At 40.8% G+C, this 19176-nt stretch overlaps 1 protein-coding gene across 4 annotated transcripts in view; it reads left to right on the plus strand.

The window, feature by feature from the left end:
• Positions 1–19176, plus strand: part of adarb2 (adenosine deaminase RNA specific B2 (inactive)) — a 275901-nt gene that overhangs the window by 59802 nt on the left and 196923 nt on the right. For 3 of the 4 annotated variants that reach the window (XM_088072153.1, XM_088072152.1, XM_042510581.2), the window contains exon 1: positions 745–1513. The exons of the other annotated variant lie outside the window; for it this stretch is intronic. In XM_088072153.1, the coding sequence (XP_087928279.1) occupies positions 1411–1513 (103 nt within the window). In that variant the 5' untranslated portion in view covers positions 745–1410. Of the gene's footprint in view, positions 1–744; positions 1514–19176 lie in introns of those variants that run through there. 4 annotated transcript variants of the gene reach the window in all.

Here is a 19176-nt window from a genome sequence, read left to right on the forward strand (position 1 = left end):
CAACTTCACAAAATTAAGTAAATTCAGCTAAAGTACATATAAATTAACTTTATTACTTTACTTTTTTCAAGGCAGACGACTTTGAAGATTATTTTAAGTCAGATCACATTATACAGTGTGGATGATTTTTCTCTTCTATCACTAAAATCTGACATCATAATAATAATAATAATAATCTTGGAAACTGATTGCTCTAAAAATAACATAACTATTCATTTTAATTTATGTTTACTTTATATCCAAGTGTTAAGTTTACTTTAAGTGTTAGCAGCTAGCAGCTTCAGTAAAGTTAGTCTGACTTGATCATGACAAAGACAATTTTGCCATTGATGAAGTTAGGAGATCTGTGAGTTTTGTTTTATTAAGATGATTAAGAATATATAAATATGACTGACAATATGCATGTGGCAGAAAACAGACATGTAGCACAGTAAACTTCGTTTACTGAAGTTGCAAAATCTTAGAAAGAATAATTTAATTAAACTTGACATTTTTAGGTTGCATTAACTTCAAAAAAATCAAGTAAATATAACAAAAAAATGTAAGTAAACTTAAAAGTTAGATATAAAGTAAGCATAAATTAAGATTATTAGTTATATTTACCTACATTTTCTTTCAATCAATCAATTTCCAAGTTATTTTAAGTAGAGGCAACTTGTCAGATTTTGCTGTGTATATCCAAAATCACGCAGTTCTATTAGCCTCAAGTTGGTGGTGAGTTTGCAGCAGGGTGGCATGCGGAAAGTATGAAAACAGCTCGCCAGCAGCAGTAACCATAATAAAGTCTCTTATGCTGCAAAACATCCGACCTGCTGAAGTGCCCTTGAGCAAGAATCCCTACCAGTGTGACCTCTGACCCCCCCTGTGGAGGGCAGGAGAGAACACACTTCCCCTGCAGTGGAAGGAAAAAGTGCGAGGAATAAGTGGAAACATGTTTTAAAAAAGCAGCGGGTGAATAAGGGGTGTGAGCTGGTGGGTGTCGCTGGTGATGTCACACCTCCCAGACAGCCACGATTGGACCCTAATTAGAAAGCTCGGCAGCAAATAGATAGGCGTCCTGCATGATTGAATCCAAAGTGGCTGATGCCAAAAATTTCTGCAGAGGCGCGGAAAACTGTCGGAGAGGAGCGGAGTAGACGGGGCGCCAGTATCAGAGCTGCTGAGAGCTGCCACGCTGCGCTGCGAACAGCCTCTCCGAGGCGAGCTGGAGTTTCAGAGGTGATACAGGAACAGCAAGACGCGCTCCCCCCTGGTTTGGAGGGATAAAAAAATAGCAGGGAGAGCCGAAAATATAGTCTACGTCAACCTCCGAGGACGCTGCATTATCAGAGAGCAACGGAAGCGAGACAAGTACAAAGGAGAGTCGAGCCGCCGAGTCCAAGTTATTCCTGCGCTTCGCTCCAAAGGCTGATGGCATCCGTACTTGGAAACAGCAGCCGCGCGTCGGGGGCTCAGAGCGGACAGGTGAAATGCAAGCTGAAAAGGAGGAGGAGGAGGCGATCGAAGAGAAAAGGTACAACTTTACAACACTTGTTCTCCGTTTTGTGTCTTTTCCTCCCGGCGCGAGCAGAGGTCGTGCGCACCTTGGCGGGGCATCGGAGCGCACGGCAGTCCGCTCCGTGGACCCCTGCGCTGCTTCAGCCGCTGCGTGCAGCACGCTCCGCAGCGGCTCGTGCACCTTGAAATCCACCCCCCACCAAAAAACCCCAACCAACATGAAGATTTGTGTTCAGATACGGCGTCCGCTTTAAATGACGCATTGTTTTTCGCTTTTAAAGTTTAGTTGCTGCCGCGTTCCTTTAAAAAAAACCCTCCGTTGTCTCGAGCATCGGCGAGGACAGGCGAAGAATCTAACCACTCTTTTGCTTCAATACAAGTTTAAATGTTATCTTATGAAGAAAAGCGTTTTGTTATCTTACTCAAATCCGTATTTTTGATAAATCCGAAAAGGACACGACGTTGCCACCGAGCCCCGATTAACTTCCTCACCGATTTCTTATAAAATTTCAATAACATTACTAAGTCAGTCCCCATAGCGACTTACAATATTTAAACTTGATAGGTCAAACCACTCCACATGCACTGTAATAAAACGGTATATATTTTGAAAGAAAGTAGTTAAATGTCACTGCTATTATTGGACCATATGGTGAAATTTCAGTAGTGATATCCCTAATAATTTCCCCACTTCTTTTTTGTGCTGTTGTCTCATATAAACCTCTTTTTGCCTCATTAGAGGTTTGAACTCCAGAGCTCTGCTGTGCTTAATTCAACTGTAGTGAACACAAAAAAGTCTCAAGTTTGAGACACAGTTCTGGGCCTTCAGCAGGGAGAGAAAAGGGAGCAGAAAAATGCCATCAGTTGTTTAGAACTTCAGAATAAAATTCATTTCATCTGAATATATTTATTTGAGTTTATTTTGGAATTAAATTCTCAAACTACTGAATAGAGTAGTGTGTGTGCCAAGTCAGTGCACTAAAACACACTGTGAAACAGCTAATTATATCTGTTCATCAAAATGGAAAAGTGTGCTGATCTTCAAACACATAATCAGAAAGCAATATTTTCTCTTTAGCCACACTGAAATAGAAGCTGACCGGAGCTCATTGCAAACACATCCTCTGTGTGTTTTTTATGCCCTGCAATCTGCAGCAAGTTGTACAATTTCTCTGCCTGTGACAGACATATTTAATGCCATTTATGCTTTTACTGGCAAAAAAAGTAATAATTTACAGCACTTTGACTGATCACACATTTCCATTGCACTAGCTCTCACTTTTAGATTTTTTGTGTCTATTTCAAAATAGTCACAATTTACTACTAGTGTTCACTGTAAAAAAAACCAAAAAAAAAAAAAACGGTATGTGTGATTGCTGAGTCATTTTACACCGATTTATTTCATATTATGAGAAAATGACATTTAAAAAAAAAAAATTGAAAAAAATGTATTTCGACATGTCAGTAAAAGCTTCCATACTTACAAGCTTACGAGCCTCTAAAGAGCGTCTCCCTGGTTTAGTTCTCCTGATTATTTCCTGAGTATTTTGGCTACTTAACAGTAAGTTACCCTAACTGAAGCATCAAACGCTTGTTTGCTCTGGCACAGGCCACAAACACACTCAGTAAAACATTATTTTTTTCCAATTTCACATTTTCTGCCACCTCCATAAGGCAGCAGAGATCTAAACAAAATAGCAGTGACACATTTATTTTTGTTTATTTATCTGTATAAGAGACAAGAGCACAAGTCTATGTGTTGTTTATGCTTGAAGATACTGACGTGCCACCCCATTGCATTGTGGAATATGGATGAACGCTCGGAGCGTGTTGACGTATCCGACTGCAATTGAATGCATAACGAGCTTTCATAAACACTTTGCACTTGTCATCAAACTACAAACAGACAACTGCACCTCATTTCCATAACCTCTTGATTTTTAATAGCCCAAGTAATTGAGACAAGGGAGACAATACATAAAATATAGTGCTGAGGCAAATGTATTTACATAATGGAAACGACAGAATTGGTTCCACAACATTAAGCATTGCATATGAGTATCACACAAATGCGCGCACATTAGCTGACAGGCCTTCGCAGCGTGTTGCCGAACGGCTAATTTATCAGCGCTGCTGATTCATTCTGATAACACGGGACATTAGGGGCCAGTTCAGGGACCGGGTGTAAATGAACTGTGTCTTTGGGAAGTGCTGATGGCCGCTGACTCCTCCAGAGCTGCAGGAGGTGGACTCACTGTGCTCCATTCAGTCACATCTTCCCGTGTGAAAATTTTTCTGTGTGTGAGTGTATGTGTGTGTGTGTGTGTGTGTGTGTGTGTGTGTGTGTGTGTGTGTGTGTGTGTTATTTTGGAGATTCGAGGTTCGTGCTCAGAAATACAGATTTTTATAAATGTTTCCATGATTGGGGGATTTTTTTCCTACGTTAAAATTGACCTCAAATCATCTTTGTTTTTTATCCTTCATCTCAAATGCCAACTGTTCATCTTGAGATTTCACACAATTATTTTTTATAGACCTTGAGGCTAAAAGTCACAGAGGGATTATTGAATGGCATTTGGCTTAATCCCTTGAAAAGGCTGCAGATTATTTGTCGATGGACTCACTAAAACCTATGTGTGTATTCAGAAGGTTGTAAGCAGATTCTTTGCCGCAACTTCTTCAAATTGTTTTCCCTCCAAAGTCGTTTTTGCGATTGTTCGAGCACAAAACAAATAAGTACAGAATGAAGATTACAGGTCAGAGATTTGTTTCTGTTTCTTGTCGCCTGGGCTTTTCCCTGCACAGAATTCCTGGAAGTCACACGAAATTAATCTGCTGTGTTTTCAGCTCTTTCTGCTCTTCACTTTCGTCAACTGCTGCCGCCTTTTTCGTGTTGTTGCACAGGCTACAGTGCTCCTGTCAGCTCGACATTGTGACGATGCACACCTCTCGCCGCATGTTTGCTCACCCTTAAACGCAGTGTTTGACCAGCGTCACGGACATGCTGTATATCAGCCTCTTAATTAATCACAGCCTCGTGATTTAAGGATGTAAATAGTGACAGTCCAGAGATGTGCAGGAACATCTGGGTGAATGTAGCACACCGTCCTACCTGTCAATCATCCACCTTTTTCCCTCTCCGCTACCTTAAACTGTGCCATATGTAAGACATACTCCTCGTCTTTTATCCACAATGTGTTTTTTTATGAACAAAAATAAGCAGAGCAGAGATTTATAGACCAACATTATTTTTTACAAGCACACTTATCACCCTGGACTCTCTGAGCGTACAGTGCAGTATATCAGTGTATCATCAAGAGCGCCGAGGGGGAAATGTGAAAAACACAGAGTGTAACATAATTTATGTAGCAATTACTGTTTACGCTCTCCTTCCCGGCGAGGTGGCGGCAGAGGGGTCGAGTGTGGGCTGTCAGGGTGGTGATGGAAGTTGAGAGGGGGGCGTGCGGGTGCAGGGCAGAGGATGAGGGTCATCGCCTGCTCGGATCTGAAGCTTCGGTTCATAAAGAGGGAAGAGGCCACCGGCGGAGGCATTAGCGTGGTGGAAGAGTCGATGGGCGTCGAGCAGCTCGGTGCTCTCTGAGGGCCGACTGTCTGACATGCAGCTGAACACAGGAGGGAAGAGTGAGAGGAAACTCTGGCTCGTGTCATCTGCTTCCCTTTTGAGGGTGGAGAAACATGCTGTATTGAGGTGAGGGCAAAGGTCAGGATGGAGAGCAGAGGCAGAGGAAGGCAGAACCTCGTTAGGATTTTACTGTTTTTAACAACCCTAAATCTGTGTTGGTTTATCGCTTTAAAACCTGAGCAAATTGGTTTGAGTTCTTTCAAAAACGTGAACAAGGCAGTGAGCAACATAACAACACATAGTCCAAAAAATAGCAAGAAATTGGTAGAAAGCTACAAGAAAATTACCTGAAAATGAGCAAAAAAGAAAGGTAAAAACCAAAAACAAACAGGAAAAAAAGTGCAGAAAATTAAAAAAATATATATTTTTTTGATTTTCTGAAACATAATGTTAAACTTTACAATAAATGTACTTTTCTGGACATTTTTTATGTTTTTTTTTGACAATTTTAGAATTAAATAATAAATAAATTGTCACCCCTTTTTAAAAACAAAATTTAAGTTCATTTTCCTTGTCACCTTTGACTAATTTCTTGCAATTTTGGGGACATTTCTAGCCAAAGTGTTCATTGCATTTCCCCCCATATTTTTGAAAGAAATCAAACCATTTTCCTCATGTTTCAAAGCGTCAAACAGCTTGTTAGAGCCGTCTGAAGGCAGTGCAATACAATTATGTCAATCCAGCTTTTAACGGGTTAACCAGGCCGGTGTTTGTCTGCATCCAAGATATTTTTAATTACTTGTGGCTGCAACTGACACAAAACTCAATTGTATGAAAACCATGTATCTCCAAAATGTCATGTATTGTGATGTATTTAGCCAAAACAAAAGTAGTTTGATGCATCTCATGTGCTTTCAGTCTTTAGAGGAGTATGCCATGAAGTTGCCAAATCACAGCTGTGTTAGCAGTGTCAGCACAAGTTGAAAACTGAGATTAGACTACTAGGAGGGCTGCCCAAGAAAAATGTTTGTTCTTGCATGCTTCTTTCTAAAGATTCAAAGCTTCAAACGCTGCTTAAAGTAGCATCCAACCTAATGAGACACATCTTTGCTATTGTAGTGAAGTGACTTTAAAGTCCCTTTTTATGAGGTGTTAATACTGTTTTGTCAACCTCCTAAAAATTAAAGTAAAATTGTGGTTGCAAAGTTCTTCAAGCAGCAGCAGAATTACATAGAAAAAAAACACCAATTTAAGAAATAGGTCCCATTTATATACAGTACAATTTCCACCTGGTGTCTGCTAGAGCCTGAATAATGGCATCAATAAAAAGCGAGATGTGTGTAATAAAAGAAAGTAAAAAATAGTCTGCAAGGAGATCTCTTTGAGAGACAGTTGCACTGAGGCTACAGCGGTATAAACAGTCCTGATACTGTATGTGGAGTCTGTGCTGTGCAGCTCACATGGAAATTAGAGCTGGAAGAGGCTGATCTGTTTTGTTTTGAATCTAACCTTATTAGTAGTGCTAGTGTCTTAGTTTTTTTGTGCCATATGTGCTTTAATGGTACAGTGTATTCTCTGCAATGGCCTAGATGTACATTCAGAACACATTCATACAAGACACAGACAGCAAGAGGACTCCAATAAATGCACATCATTTTGCAAATTGTCCCTGCCACCAATTTTCTAAGGTTTATTCACAGCAGGGTGAAGGTGGTTGCTTGGGGTTGTTACTGGTTGTGGAACAGAATAGTTGCTGGTGCTGGTTTCCACGTTGGGACAGCCCAATGTCACACAGTCTGCATGTGCAGTGGCAGGGAGAAAGAGATGTATTTCACAGATGTAAAGCCTAGTTTTAGCCCCGAAACACTACTGTCACATTTGTTTGTGTTTGTGCTGATAACCGCATTAAGAGCTGCGACAAAAACACCGCTGGCATTTATGAGGTTAATGAAGGTCAGCGCCGATGGAAACAGCGGCGGCGCTCCTCTGTGTGCGCATGCATGGCTTTGTGAATTTACAGGCGCTTCCTGATTAAGGGTAGCGGCGGAGGAGTCGGCGGTTTAGGACACAGCGTCCTCTAACCGACTGAGCGTTTAGCTGAGGGAAAAAAGGTTATTACTACTGACTGTGCTCTCTTGAGGACAGCTGATAAAATGACCAAGGAAAAGGAATAACACAACTTTAGCACATTAGCATAATTAGTAATTATCTCGTAATAGTCCCTCTTGGCTTTTTGGAGCTCGGCAGTGAGAAATTGTACTTAAAGTTCAGGCGGAGAAAACAAATTTCCATGCCAAAATGTCTCAATAACACACACATGAGCTGCTGAGAGGCGCCTCAGTCAGGTTGTGGAGAAAATGAATCACGAGTATCAAAAGGCACAGATGCAGATTTAAAAAATTTAGAAGGTGACACTTAAGTTAATTAGTCGTTTGTTTGATGACTCCCACAGTTGGAGAGATAAGGGTATTACTCACATCACAAATAACTTGTTGCACTTGTTGCTATGACGACAAAACACAGACATTTAATTGAGTTAGTCATGTGTTATGCTCCATCAATCTGTCCAGAACAGCTTTCAAAACATTAACTACTTTAGGGGAGACGTTTGAGAACTGTTATACTGCAACGTAGTTGAACGGCGCTAATGTGTGAGTGCAATGGGAATTCTGCCTCCGAGTGCATCAGATGGTGTGTTAATTTGTTTGCACGCATGTGTGTATTAGCGCACGTTTGTCTGAGTGTGTGTTTTGCCCATGCGGGGATGTGTACAGCACGAGCTGGTGTGCTGCCATTTGCAGCGAGCTGTCAGTCCTCATAAACAGAGATGTGGCACAGCAAGTCAGCAGCATTATCGCTTCCTGTCAGTGTTTGTGTGTCTGCAGTCCACTAGACAACGCAACATGAGAGGGACTGAAGCCGCCTCGTCGCAACTCTCAAGAGATTCTAAGGTGGCGTTGGATGTGAAGAACGAAGTCGAGTCAAAGCGGAGGCCTTTCAGTGCCGTTTGAATCAAAGCTCTGATAGTATATGACTTTGTATTAGACGGGTCAGACGATCAGTGAACGCATCACAACAGATTCAACGTGAAAAAAAATCTTTGTTTTTGAGCAATAACTGCAGTAACTTATGATGTCTTTATCCATGTGCGTTCTTTGTTTATTTACGCAGCAGCGGTTCCATTTTTCCCCTGCTTCTGACCCCTTATTTTGAAACAAGACTGCAGCTGACTTTTATTTTCATTCATTGATTAATCCGTGAATTATGTTCTTAGTTCATCCTTAATCATGTGGTCTATAAAATGAAAGAAATAGCAAGAAATGGCTGCTACAATTTGACATAAATGTCTTTCTCCCTTAAACATTCAATTTACAATCATGTCAGCAGAGAAAAAAAGCTAGTTCACACATTTTAGAACCGGCATCCATCAAGTTTTTGTCATTTTTTGCCTGGAAAGTGACTGAAATGATTATTCTAAATATAATTGTTTCTGTATTTTTTGTAAGTAACAATTTGATTAATCTGCCATTGGTTTCCTTTGAATCAGTGTCTTCCTCCTATCTGATGTTACAGTACAGATTCAATCAAAAAGGGATTTTTTGTTTTCAGACTGTTGGAATGAATTGTTTTTAGTGGCCTAATATATGAAAATATGAAGATAATTTAGTGTCGCAGAGTTTAGATGTTATTTTTGGAGGGCTTAATAACGTAAAAAAGAGTTGTTCAACAAAAACTTAGAGTTAAATAGAATTAATGCGTGACCGCCACTCGAAATCATGTTCATTTCCTTGTATTTGCATTGATACTGCCGTCTTATTGTTGATGCTCAATTCTGGTGTGTTTATCGGGAATATTAACTGCAATCATTTAAGTGATTTTCAGCCCTGAGTTGTGTCTGCAGCCTTCCCCTCGGGCTGCACAAAGTCCCAACAACCTCCACTGAGAGTGTAGGACCCTTAAAGCCTGACAGCTGAAACCTGGAGCTAGAGCTACTTTTGGTGGACCTCATATTGTCTCAGATATAATTGCGATAAACAATATTGTTGTCATTTTAGGACCATTTTGTGTCATTGATATAACGATTAAATAATGCAAGTCACAAAGTGTGATGAACTTTGGATTCTTTGATATCTGTATATTGTTTTTTCTTCACTGGGCAGAGCAGATGTATGTGAGGTGTAAAGGCTCTTCCATGATAGGCAGTGTGGGCCTGCTGCCAGTCAATGAGCAGCATCTTTGTCACAAAGGTGCAAAGTAACAACATGTTAGCTATAAGTTTATGTATGTAACAACAAGAACAAAGAAACAAGTTTGACGTCGACATACCAGATTGTGCACATTAATGTGCTCTGCCCCTTCATTCAGCTTAAACCCAGTATATTCCCACTCAAACCAGTGGAGCGCGACTTTGAAATCAGGTCTGTTTTGAATTATTTCTCTGAGCTTTCTGGCTGTAGATGTCAGGAAAAGCACCTACTGGCCTTGACTTTATCTTGACTTCACTTAGTTCACTGTCACTGTGAATGTTTGTGTGTGTGTGTGTGTGTGTGTGTGTGTGTGTGTGTGTGTGTGTGTGTGTGTGTGTGTGTGTGTGTGTGCGTGTGTAATACAGAGAGCAGATTAGAGCAAAGGAGCAGCACGACCAGAAATGACAGCAAAACATGTCTCAGTTTACTTTTTTTCTTTTGCTCTTCATTCAGCTTAGGCGCTGCGTCCAACTCTGCATTTTATCCTGGCGTCATGTTGGTTAAAATGTTGTGGCATTCTGATGTAAACACAGCGGGCGATATCGTGCGATATATGGACACGACCTCAATAATTTCTGCTGATCTTGGTAAGTCAGTGAAGTAACCCTGAACATTGAAAAAAATAATGACAAGAAACTGGGACTTTGTTTAGACAGTTTTTGTATGAAAATTAAAGTGAAATAGAAAACAATTATATTTTAAAGGGGGACGGATGAACTAATGCCCCTGATATGCTCCAAATGTAAAGAAAAATCTCCCTTCACGCCTTGTCTCGCATCATGACAGCTGGCTTCAAACATAGAATCGTCCCGTAAAGGTTTTGTACATATTTTACAAAACAAGTCCATTGATTCAAAGCAGCTGATTTTATTTTTTAACTATTTTCGCATGCTCCCCAGACAAGGTCTCTCATCTGATCTGAAGTCCTGCCAACAGCATGGAAGCGCCCCCCACATCATGGTGGCAAAACATTTCTCCAGTTTATGATCCTAATTAGCTCTAACTGTGCCATCATCCCTGAGTCATCATGGCTGGAGAGAGGCCAGATCATTTGACGGTCCGCAGTTTCACACTTTTCTTCATTCCTCTCCTCTCTTTCTTCCTCTCTTTTTCCTGCCTCTTCTTTCATTTTCTCCCCGTCTCTGGTTTCAGCAGCACACACTCTGTTATTGTTGTCCTCCGGCTCGCTCGTGCGTATTCACAGCACGCTAGCTGCTACTGTGAAAAGGGACATATTTCATAAGCAGAAAATAGCTAAAGAAGGTGTTAGAATTTGAGCACCAAAAAAAAGCTTTTTTTTTCTTTTTTTTTTTCTTTTCACAAACTCGCTCCAGAAAACAGCGAGTCAGCCTTGAAATGTGTTTATCTGCCATTTGAGTGCGTTTGAAAATTAAAAGTCACAAACACATGAATGTACGGTGATCAGCTGGCTTCAGACCTCTGCGCCGATGTCATGGCTCAGCCACATGACAGCACAACTGCCCCGTCTGCCGTGCTGACATAGCAAAGTTAGCACTGATACCCCGCCTCATATGGAATAATGAAATTGGATGAAGCAGCTTAACCGCGCGCTGTCCCTTCTCTCACCATCAGACTGGGTGCCTATTTGAGATAACGTTAATGAAGGGGACTTTAGCCAAGAATAGACACGTCTTACTGCTGGAGGGGGGGCGGGCGACGAGGAGGGGTGGGGCGCTAACAGCATTTATTTCCATTAATAAGATGGAGCGTTTTACAAGAGGGCCTCTCCTGAGGGCTCTCTCCGGAGGTCGGAGAGAATCCTACACCTTAACAACCTCCAAACGAGTTAATTTCAGCGAGCGGGACGCGCAGAGACACACTGCAGCGTGTCTTCTCTCAAAGAAACTTGTCTTAACCTTGACGTGGCTCCACGCGACTTGGGCCGAAGCGCACACTCAATCACTATAATCACTGCTGTCCATCCTTGATATATCTTTTTTAGGTCATTAATATAAATCTGAGCAGCTTGAGGAGCTGGTACCTTTGCTCTGTCAGCACTATGGCATGTGCTTTTTTCTTTTAAATGGGCAGATAGCATTGTGTTAGTATGAGTTAGCTTCAGTTTCTAAGTTTTGCACACTAATAACAGAGGCACATTCATTCTTTGAAACTGTCAGTAATTTGGGGGGAAATGGCTCCTTGATTTCAGACATCGTTTGACAGTGATGGTAGATTGTGGCAGCAAAAATGCTGACTGTTTCAGGCCGTCAGGCTAATTAAGCAACTTGCTGGGAACTTTAGGATGTATATGATGTTGGAAGTTGAACGTGTCTGATTTATTACTACCAAACTGGAGCTGGTCATTGTTGGAACAGTGGACTTACTAACTAGACTACTATCAAGAGTAGCCAAGATGGTTTTGGTGAGGTGAGTTTACTGAAAGGGGTGCTAGCGCCAAACACTTTCCCCTCATATATTGTATACCCTGGTGAAATTTCAGGAAGGTATGAAATATTGCATTCCGCCTAGGCCTAGTTGCTAGGCTACGATTGGGGTTTGAGGTCACTTGTGTCTTTATCTATTTGGTAATAGCCCCATGATGATTACAGCATTAGCCTCCATGATACGTTGTAAGCATTATAGGTAGCAATGCATTATCTCTGTGCAGTAAAGAGGTCCGTGTCATGAGCTCCATTACTATGCATGTAAACAGAATGCTTTCGAGCACCAAGGTATTTTCACCTCTCTCTGTATGAGGGGTCAAGAGCAATCTCCCTCTTCTTCTTCAGTATGTAAATACATCTGACAGCGGTTGATTCGTAGTGAAAGGTAAATACACGTTTCATCCAGTGCATATTAGATCCATGTGGCTGATGGAATGCCTTAATGGCAGATTAGTGCATTGATAATGATGAGCACACACATGTGAGTTTCCTGGCTGCTTCATTATTCTGCTCACACGCGAGCATTAAATAACAGTTTTTTCCCCCTCTTCGCCCTACAGTAAATCCTCTCTCATCCATCGATTCCAGCATCCTTTAGGGGCTCCTTCTAGGAGAGACCGACAGGCTTATCTTGCAAATCCTTTAAAAGGTATTTAAAAAAAATCTTTGCCTGCATTAACTCTGTATGATGTTCCCGCGTATCACCACGGAGTTGGCCGGCGATGGGCGAGCTGGAGTTTTATATACCTCTGGGCCGATGGGTGCGATATGTGAAGTCCTGTTTTCCAAGTTTCTTAACAGTCACACAGCGTGGTGTTTATTTTTCCCCCTTGCCGCCCTGATTTTGATTTGTACAGCTTGAAGTACTGGAGCGTAATAGATGTGTTTGCATTCGCCGAAAAACTGAGAGTTCCAATCACTCATCCATTGACTTTGATAGCTCAGAGCCTATTTGGCCTCGCCCAGATAAGGCCTGAGTATACATCCAGTCGGATTCAGTTGAATTGTTTGTACACACATGGTGCTTTGGCATTGGTCTGCTTGGATTGGCTTTGGCACGATGGAGAATTTCATCCCCCTCCTCCCTCCTCTACCTCACTGACAATCCCTCAGTGGTGCTTTGGGGCCGAAGCTGTCGGTGAAGGGTGAAGGGTGCGGGGGACCCGAGGCTACGAATGTTGCCTCGCGTGAAGGACAAAGACGGAGGATGCCTCTGGGTTGAAAGAGTCCCTGAATTGCTGGCACAGATGAACCTACATAACCACCATTTCCAAATTTAGACACAAGGTATATTGTGTAAGTCCTCAAAAGCCGTATGACTCGAGTAAAAACATCCCAATTTTGCTGTTGGGTGTATAAAAAAAAAAGAAAAACCCTGCTGCACATCTGAGGAGAAGCAGTCTCATCAGCTGCTCAAACAGCTCTGCCTCAGTACATCCTGCACCTGTCTTCCATTTCTCTGAATAATGATGGAAAATACAACAGCACAAACAGCTTCAAATGTCATATACTGTACCTGCTATGGATGTAGACAGCCAACATGACATTATTCAGGTATGAACAGATAATGTGCGCTGAACCATATGTTGAGCAGCATCCAACTTTGAAGTTAGGGTCGAACATAAACAAAAAAGTGTCGCCAGTTTTACGTTACATATTTAGACATTAAACAAGGTTCATCTTTAATAACTTTCCATCCATTTTCATCAGTTTGGCAGATTTGTTTAGATACAGCATAAGTGATGTTTTACAGGTATTACTCTAACTCATCCATGATTTAAGCTTGGCAACTTGCAGGACTTAACAGTAGATGGGACACTTAAAGCTAAATGCCAGGTGAGAGCTTTTCAGATTTTTGTTAATAGCTTCTAATTATGTAATGACAAACACTTAACGCCAACTCCATTTTCATCCAGACCTCACCTTGCATGCACAGCCCCTGTTTAAACATAGGACAATGAGATACTATGGCTTAGATTTCTAATCATAGACTCTTTACACCTTTGCACATACACAACTTCCAGTTTAGAAAGTTTTACAGCAGTAGTTTTACTTGTATTTTCCAATTGTTAAAGGCCCTGGTATTTCCACTAATTATTTCTGGACTATGAAAAGCTATAATATATAATAAGAAGCTATAATCTGTCTTTTTAGAAAAACGAAATGAAAAGACAATTAGAGATGTGTGATGGTGGCTTTTTGCTGATATCCAATATCTTGATGTGTAACAACTCGTTTGGCTGATAACCAATAGCGATATCGATACGTCCACTTTTTCCCCACCTAACTTTAGTGATCATCAAGTCTCTTCTGTAGTGGAATTAATGTCATATTGTGCATACTCTTATCATGATGGCCCCCAGCAGATGGAGATATAAAATACAATGCTTTTCAGTTTATGTAATATTAATTTATTTTGCAAAATAAGAAAAATACTTTAACTTAGGGTTAGATGTTTTGTACATGTTCACTTTGTTTTCCAATTCCAGTATTCATTTTTATAGCCAATATCTGCAGATACCAATGATGTGCCAATGTTATTGTGCATCTATAATAACAATGTGACCGTGAAAGGTGCATGAGAGCGAAATCTCCAGAGAATTAGCACATTATGTACATTTTTTCAGCAGTAAATGTATTTCTATTCGTATGAGGACTATAAGTGGCAGTACAGAACAAGTTGATACGGAAAATGACAATCTACAAGATGCCGAACAACTTGCAGCTTAATATAGTCCCATTTCAATCCAAATATCTTTGTGACATAAACAGACATAGATGTAGTTATAAACGCATACACTGTTGTCATAAAGACTTCAAGTCGAACTTATAACAAGAAGACATGAAAACAAGCTAATTTTCATTTCTACAATTATTGTCATGCTACACAGCCAGCTACAGGGTTTTCATAAATATTGTGATATTTAAATACAGTTTAATTACTCTACAAAATTAAAGTCAAACTTGCTGCCATTAAAGAAGATGAATTAGACTATAACAGGAGGATGACTACAGTACAGGCTGCACATGTTCTGTATGTCTGTAATACTGAGTTAACCGTATCATTAAGTTCAAATTAGGGTTAGTACTCTCCAAAATACGCGTAATTCCCTAAATGTCCAGAAACAGTAATTGGAATCAAACTAATCATCTGTTGTAGTGTTCGCAGCACACCAGGGTTCCCCCTCTAAAACAACAGCCCAACACCGAGCTCCAGTCCAACTCGCGCTGCAGTAAACTCAGCGTGGCCCGCTGGTTTGCAGCGGAAGGGGAGAGTGGCAACTGGGTTTAATGATAATAGCCCTGACGATAGCAATGATAATCCTCCCGCTTTTCCTGCTGACTGCAGAGAGCCCGCGCTTTGTTCTCCGCTCCCCCTATTAGCGTGATGGAGCTTCATTTTAATTTGAATGGACCATCAGTTGGATAAGGAGAGAAGTGCTCGCCCGCGTACGTGCGCAGACTTGTGTGGAAGAGAAATCGAGCATGGAGAGAAAAGCGTGCGCATGACAGGCACATGCATGTATGTACACACACATTCACAAACACATACACTGTCTGTGCTCTCAAATAAAGACACAACAATAGAGAAGTGGCCACAGGTCAGTGTGGTGACCTCTGTGGGCTGCAGGTGCTATTATCTTCTTGGCACCTGTTCCAGGGGAGACAGCCACAGCTGAGGCTTAAAGATGGAGACAGACAAGACTTCAAATAACACAGGCAGCCATTGGACACAGGGACAGGAGCCTTGTTGCTCTTTAGGTGCTGTTTGTTTTAGGAGCCTCAAGAGAGGAAACATTCCATCTTTGGGCTCCAGAAAAACTTTTCCATTGGTAGCAGTAGTGTGACCAACTTTCTCAATCTGTCCCACTAGCACATGATTTCATGATTTGTTGCACCCTTTTTTTCATTATTATTTATTTATTTTTTATCCTATATTTGATAAAATAAATTTCACCGGGGTATGTGACAGAATAAGTGTGCTGTGCTTATACTGTCCCCCCGGATGGTGTGTGCGCTACTTACTTTCAGCTTTTTATACTAATCAATACACTACAGAAATCACAAAATGTAAGAAGGGATTTTTCTCACACCTATTTTCCTTATTAAGCAAAGAAATACAAATCTACACCTTTTGAATTCAACCTGCTAGTAGTCACGGAAGTCTGACGAGGCTTAATTGCCTTGTTAACTCGTCATAAAAGGCATTTAATTCCAACTCACCAGGAACGAAATAAAAATAGAATAAACCATCTTGGTTATTTCTGCTAGTAATGTAGTTGGAAAGTCTATGGTTCCAACAAGTTTGGTCGAAATAAAGCCTTAATTCACCAAGTTAGATGTGCCATTGCAGACCGCCAGCTGTTTACATTCCTGTAACTTATAACTCCATCACTATGTGCCACGGTGTCTTTCAGCTCAGCTTCCTGTTCCACAAGTACTGTAGAGTCCAGAGACTGAGCTCTTGCTGTATACTACATGCAGTAAGTTAGCAAGAGGAGGTAATTTTTTAATCATCGCAAAGCTTTCCTGTAGCGTTTAGTCTTGTCAAAGCATCACCATTCTAGAAGTGAAATTGCAACTTACCTGTGAGACAGATGTAAAGATGCTATATCTGCTGATGAATCATCAAAAAACTGAACTAAACAGTAAACTTCATCTGTAGTTACCTGAACTTTGGTTTTAAGGAAGGACCAGGATGTGTCTCCACTATAGTTGTCATTTTGTCATGTTGTGATCAGTAGAATTTTAAATGAATCCTAGTGGTTTTTCTGGGAATCTCCACAAAGAACTTGTACAGGGTTGTAGTTTTAAGAGTATAACCTCCTGTTGGATAATGAGTGAGCAGCAAGTGGGAGAGGAGTGAGCCAGCTGCATGCTGCTGGACAACAAGCCTAAAATGGGAACTCAGTTTGGCCTGAGACATGGGTAGATGTTGTGTTGTAGATATATATTCCTTTACATAAAGCTCAAACTATGACAACCAGAAACTGACCTGTCTTTTGCATTGTCATAAATTGAATGGAGATCTGATCTCATCCAGGAGAGGAAATTAGACTGACATCTTTGTAAAATAAGTTGAGTTGAAATCTGTTAATCATTTGGTTCTCATCATAACTTCATCATTGTACAAGACTGTACACAGTTACCGCAGGAATATGTAGTGTACTGAATATACTGTGTTAAGTACTGTAAAAGTCTGTAAGTAAGACAGATATGTGTTTTTAGTTGGCCCTGAATTTGTTCTGGTTCCCTGTGGCACAGTTTGAGTTTGTACAGTCGTAGCCTGGTGTTGAAGGGGCAGACAGTGTAAACAAGGCTCAGCCCTGGCTCACTCTGTGTGGGTAGTTTGTCATAGCTGTGACTTCAGGGCTATCTAAATAGCAGCAAGCGGGGTGCGTTCATCATCACATTCATCCTTACCAGGGTGAGAGATGGATGCCCGACCAGTCCACCGGGTCATGAGTTATCACCCACCAGGGGCCGCTGGTTCATATAAAGGTCAAAGGGCTATTTGTCTTCAGGCAAGTATGCCTGTCTGTTTGAGCCCTCCGCTGCACACACACACACACCCGTGCACCCACTCATAGACACTTACCTGAGGACTCCAATTCCTGCATGCATTTATAATTTTAGGCTACTTTATTTTCATGCTGCTGTGTTCAATTTTCTGCCATATTTTGCTAAATTCACATCCTGTGGTTGTTTGATCATTTATTTTAGATGTGCTGTACATTATGTAGCCACCATATTTGTGTGGATGTACTGTATGTTTGAAGGACTTTATGAAGGAATTTATTTATTATTATTATTTATTTTTTTGTTTTCGGAAATATTCCCATTCCCTTTCTCGCTGAGGGTTTGCTAGATCAGTCCAGCTCTCGTGTTTATGCTCAACACATATGAGAACGTAAAACAGCTTGCTTGGCTGAGTCCAAAGTAAAAAAAAAAAAAATAAAATAAATAAAAAAGCAATATTTTTTTTAAAAATGTTGATAAAACACAGTTGCTAGATGACTGTGTTTTCATTCAGCGATGTTTTGCGACTTCTCTGGCGATAACATTCCAAGAAGCATTGCGATGGATGTTCAAATCATTAGCAGGTTTATTTCTATTGCAGCCACCGCACTAGCCGTCATTATTTACTATCATAGGCGACATAGGTGTGTTATGCAAGCGATAATGTAAAGACATGCCCCTTATACGTTGGGGCAGCCAGGGATTTCTGGGGGGTGAAAGTCCACAATTTCACATAGGAATGTTGTTTTCAAAACTTCCAGATAATCTCTTGACTTTTGGAGAGTTATGCGATGCAATAACACCTCTTGTTGCACCTGCTGCATCATGCCTGAGCGAGCCAGCTCCTACAGAGAAGCACACAGCTGAAGCATCATGTGACCTATAAAAGCCGAAAAACATGGCTTTTTTTGAAGCGCTTGAAATATCACTTCATGCAAGCGTAAAAACGTTTTTGCAATAGGGAGTGTGTTTACATTCTGTGTATTTTTTTCATTCGCAATTTCAATTTGTGTAATTTGAGGGGTTAATGGAAACCTGCCTACTGACATAATAGAAAGCAGGAAGAGGAGAAGAGCTGTTTCAGTGCTTGAGAGATGTAAATCAGCTGAAGAATACACAACAATCAACAAGTGCAGTACAAGTAAAACGTCACTACCCTGTCAACCCCACCCATTTACAGCCATCGTCCTTTTGTTAGGATAATCATGGTTTATGCAACAGCTTTTAACTATCAATAGCAGTGTGAAAACATCAGAGTAATAACAATGAGTTTTTTTTCAAACCCACTTCTCAGAAAGTGCTTTACAATAGTAGGCTGAATGCACTAATGAAAATATGAAGGAGCAAAACATCAACACATTAATAGATTAGCTTTAAGCGTCACCCACAGAGCTCCTGGCTGTGAGTTGGAGCGGTGTTATGTAATGAGCCAGAGGGCATATGGATTGGCTCTTTGTTAAAACTAGAGAATGCATTATCATTAGTCTGGCTACAGTAAAGAGCCAGCCAACCCTGAATGGCGAACAGATTCATTGTCTTTCATTTCCACTCATTAGACTCCTCTAATGAAGACTGGTATGCTCCCAGCAAGAATTTACCTTTGTAACAGGAGACACTTAACTCAGCCACTAACATCACCTGCTCAGATAAGATAAAATAACATGAAACTTTAATGATCCCTGAGGGGGAATTGGAGTGTTGCAATAAAGGCTATACTGGAGAAAAATAGGATTATCATATGAATATAGTCGGGCGGGGAGTATTGAATGAGCCCAGACCAGCTATTTCAACATGAAACAAGTGAAATAGGCATAGATACACAAAATTACAAAACATGCTTAATTATTGCATTATCATGGTAAGCAAAATAATACCTGGAGACCATAAAACACCACAGAAAAGAGTGCAGTGTCTACTATGATAA

The sequence above is a fragment of the Plectropomus leopardus genome, chromosome 21 (genome assembly GCF_026936395.1).
Source record: "Plectropomus leopardus strain MGB_pleo_1.0 chromosome 21, ASM2693639v1, whole genome shotgun sequence".
Lineage (NCBI taxonomy): Eukaryota > Metazoa > Chordata > Actinopteri > Perciformes > Serranidae > Plectropomus > Plectropomus leopardus.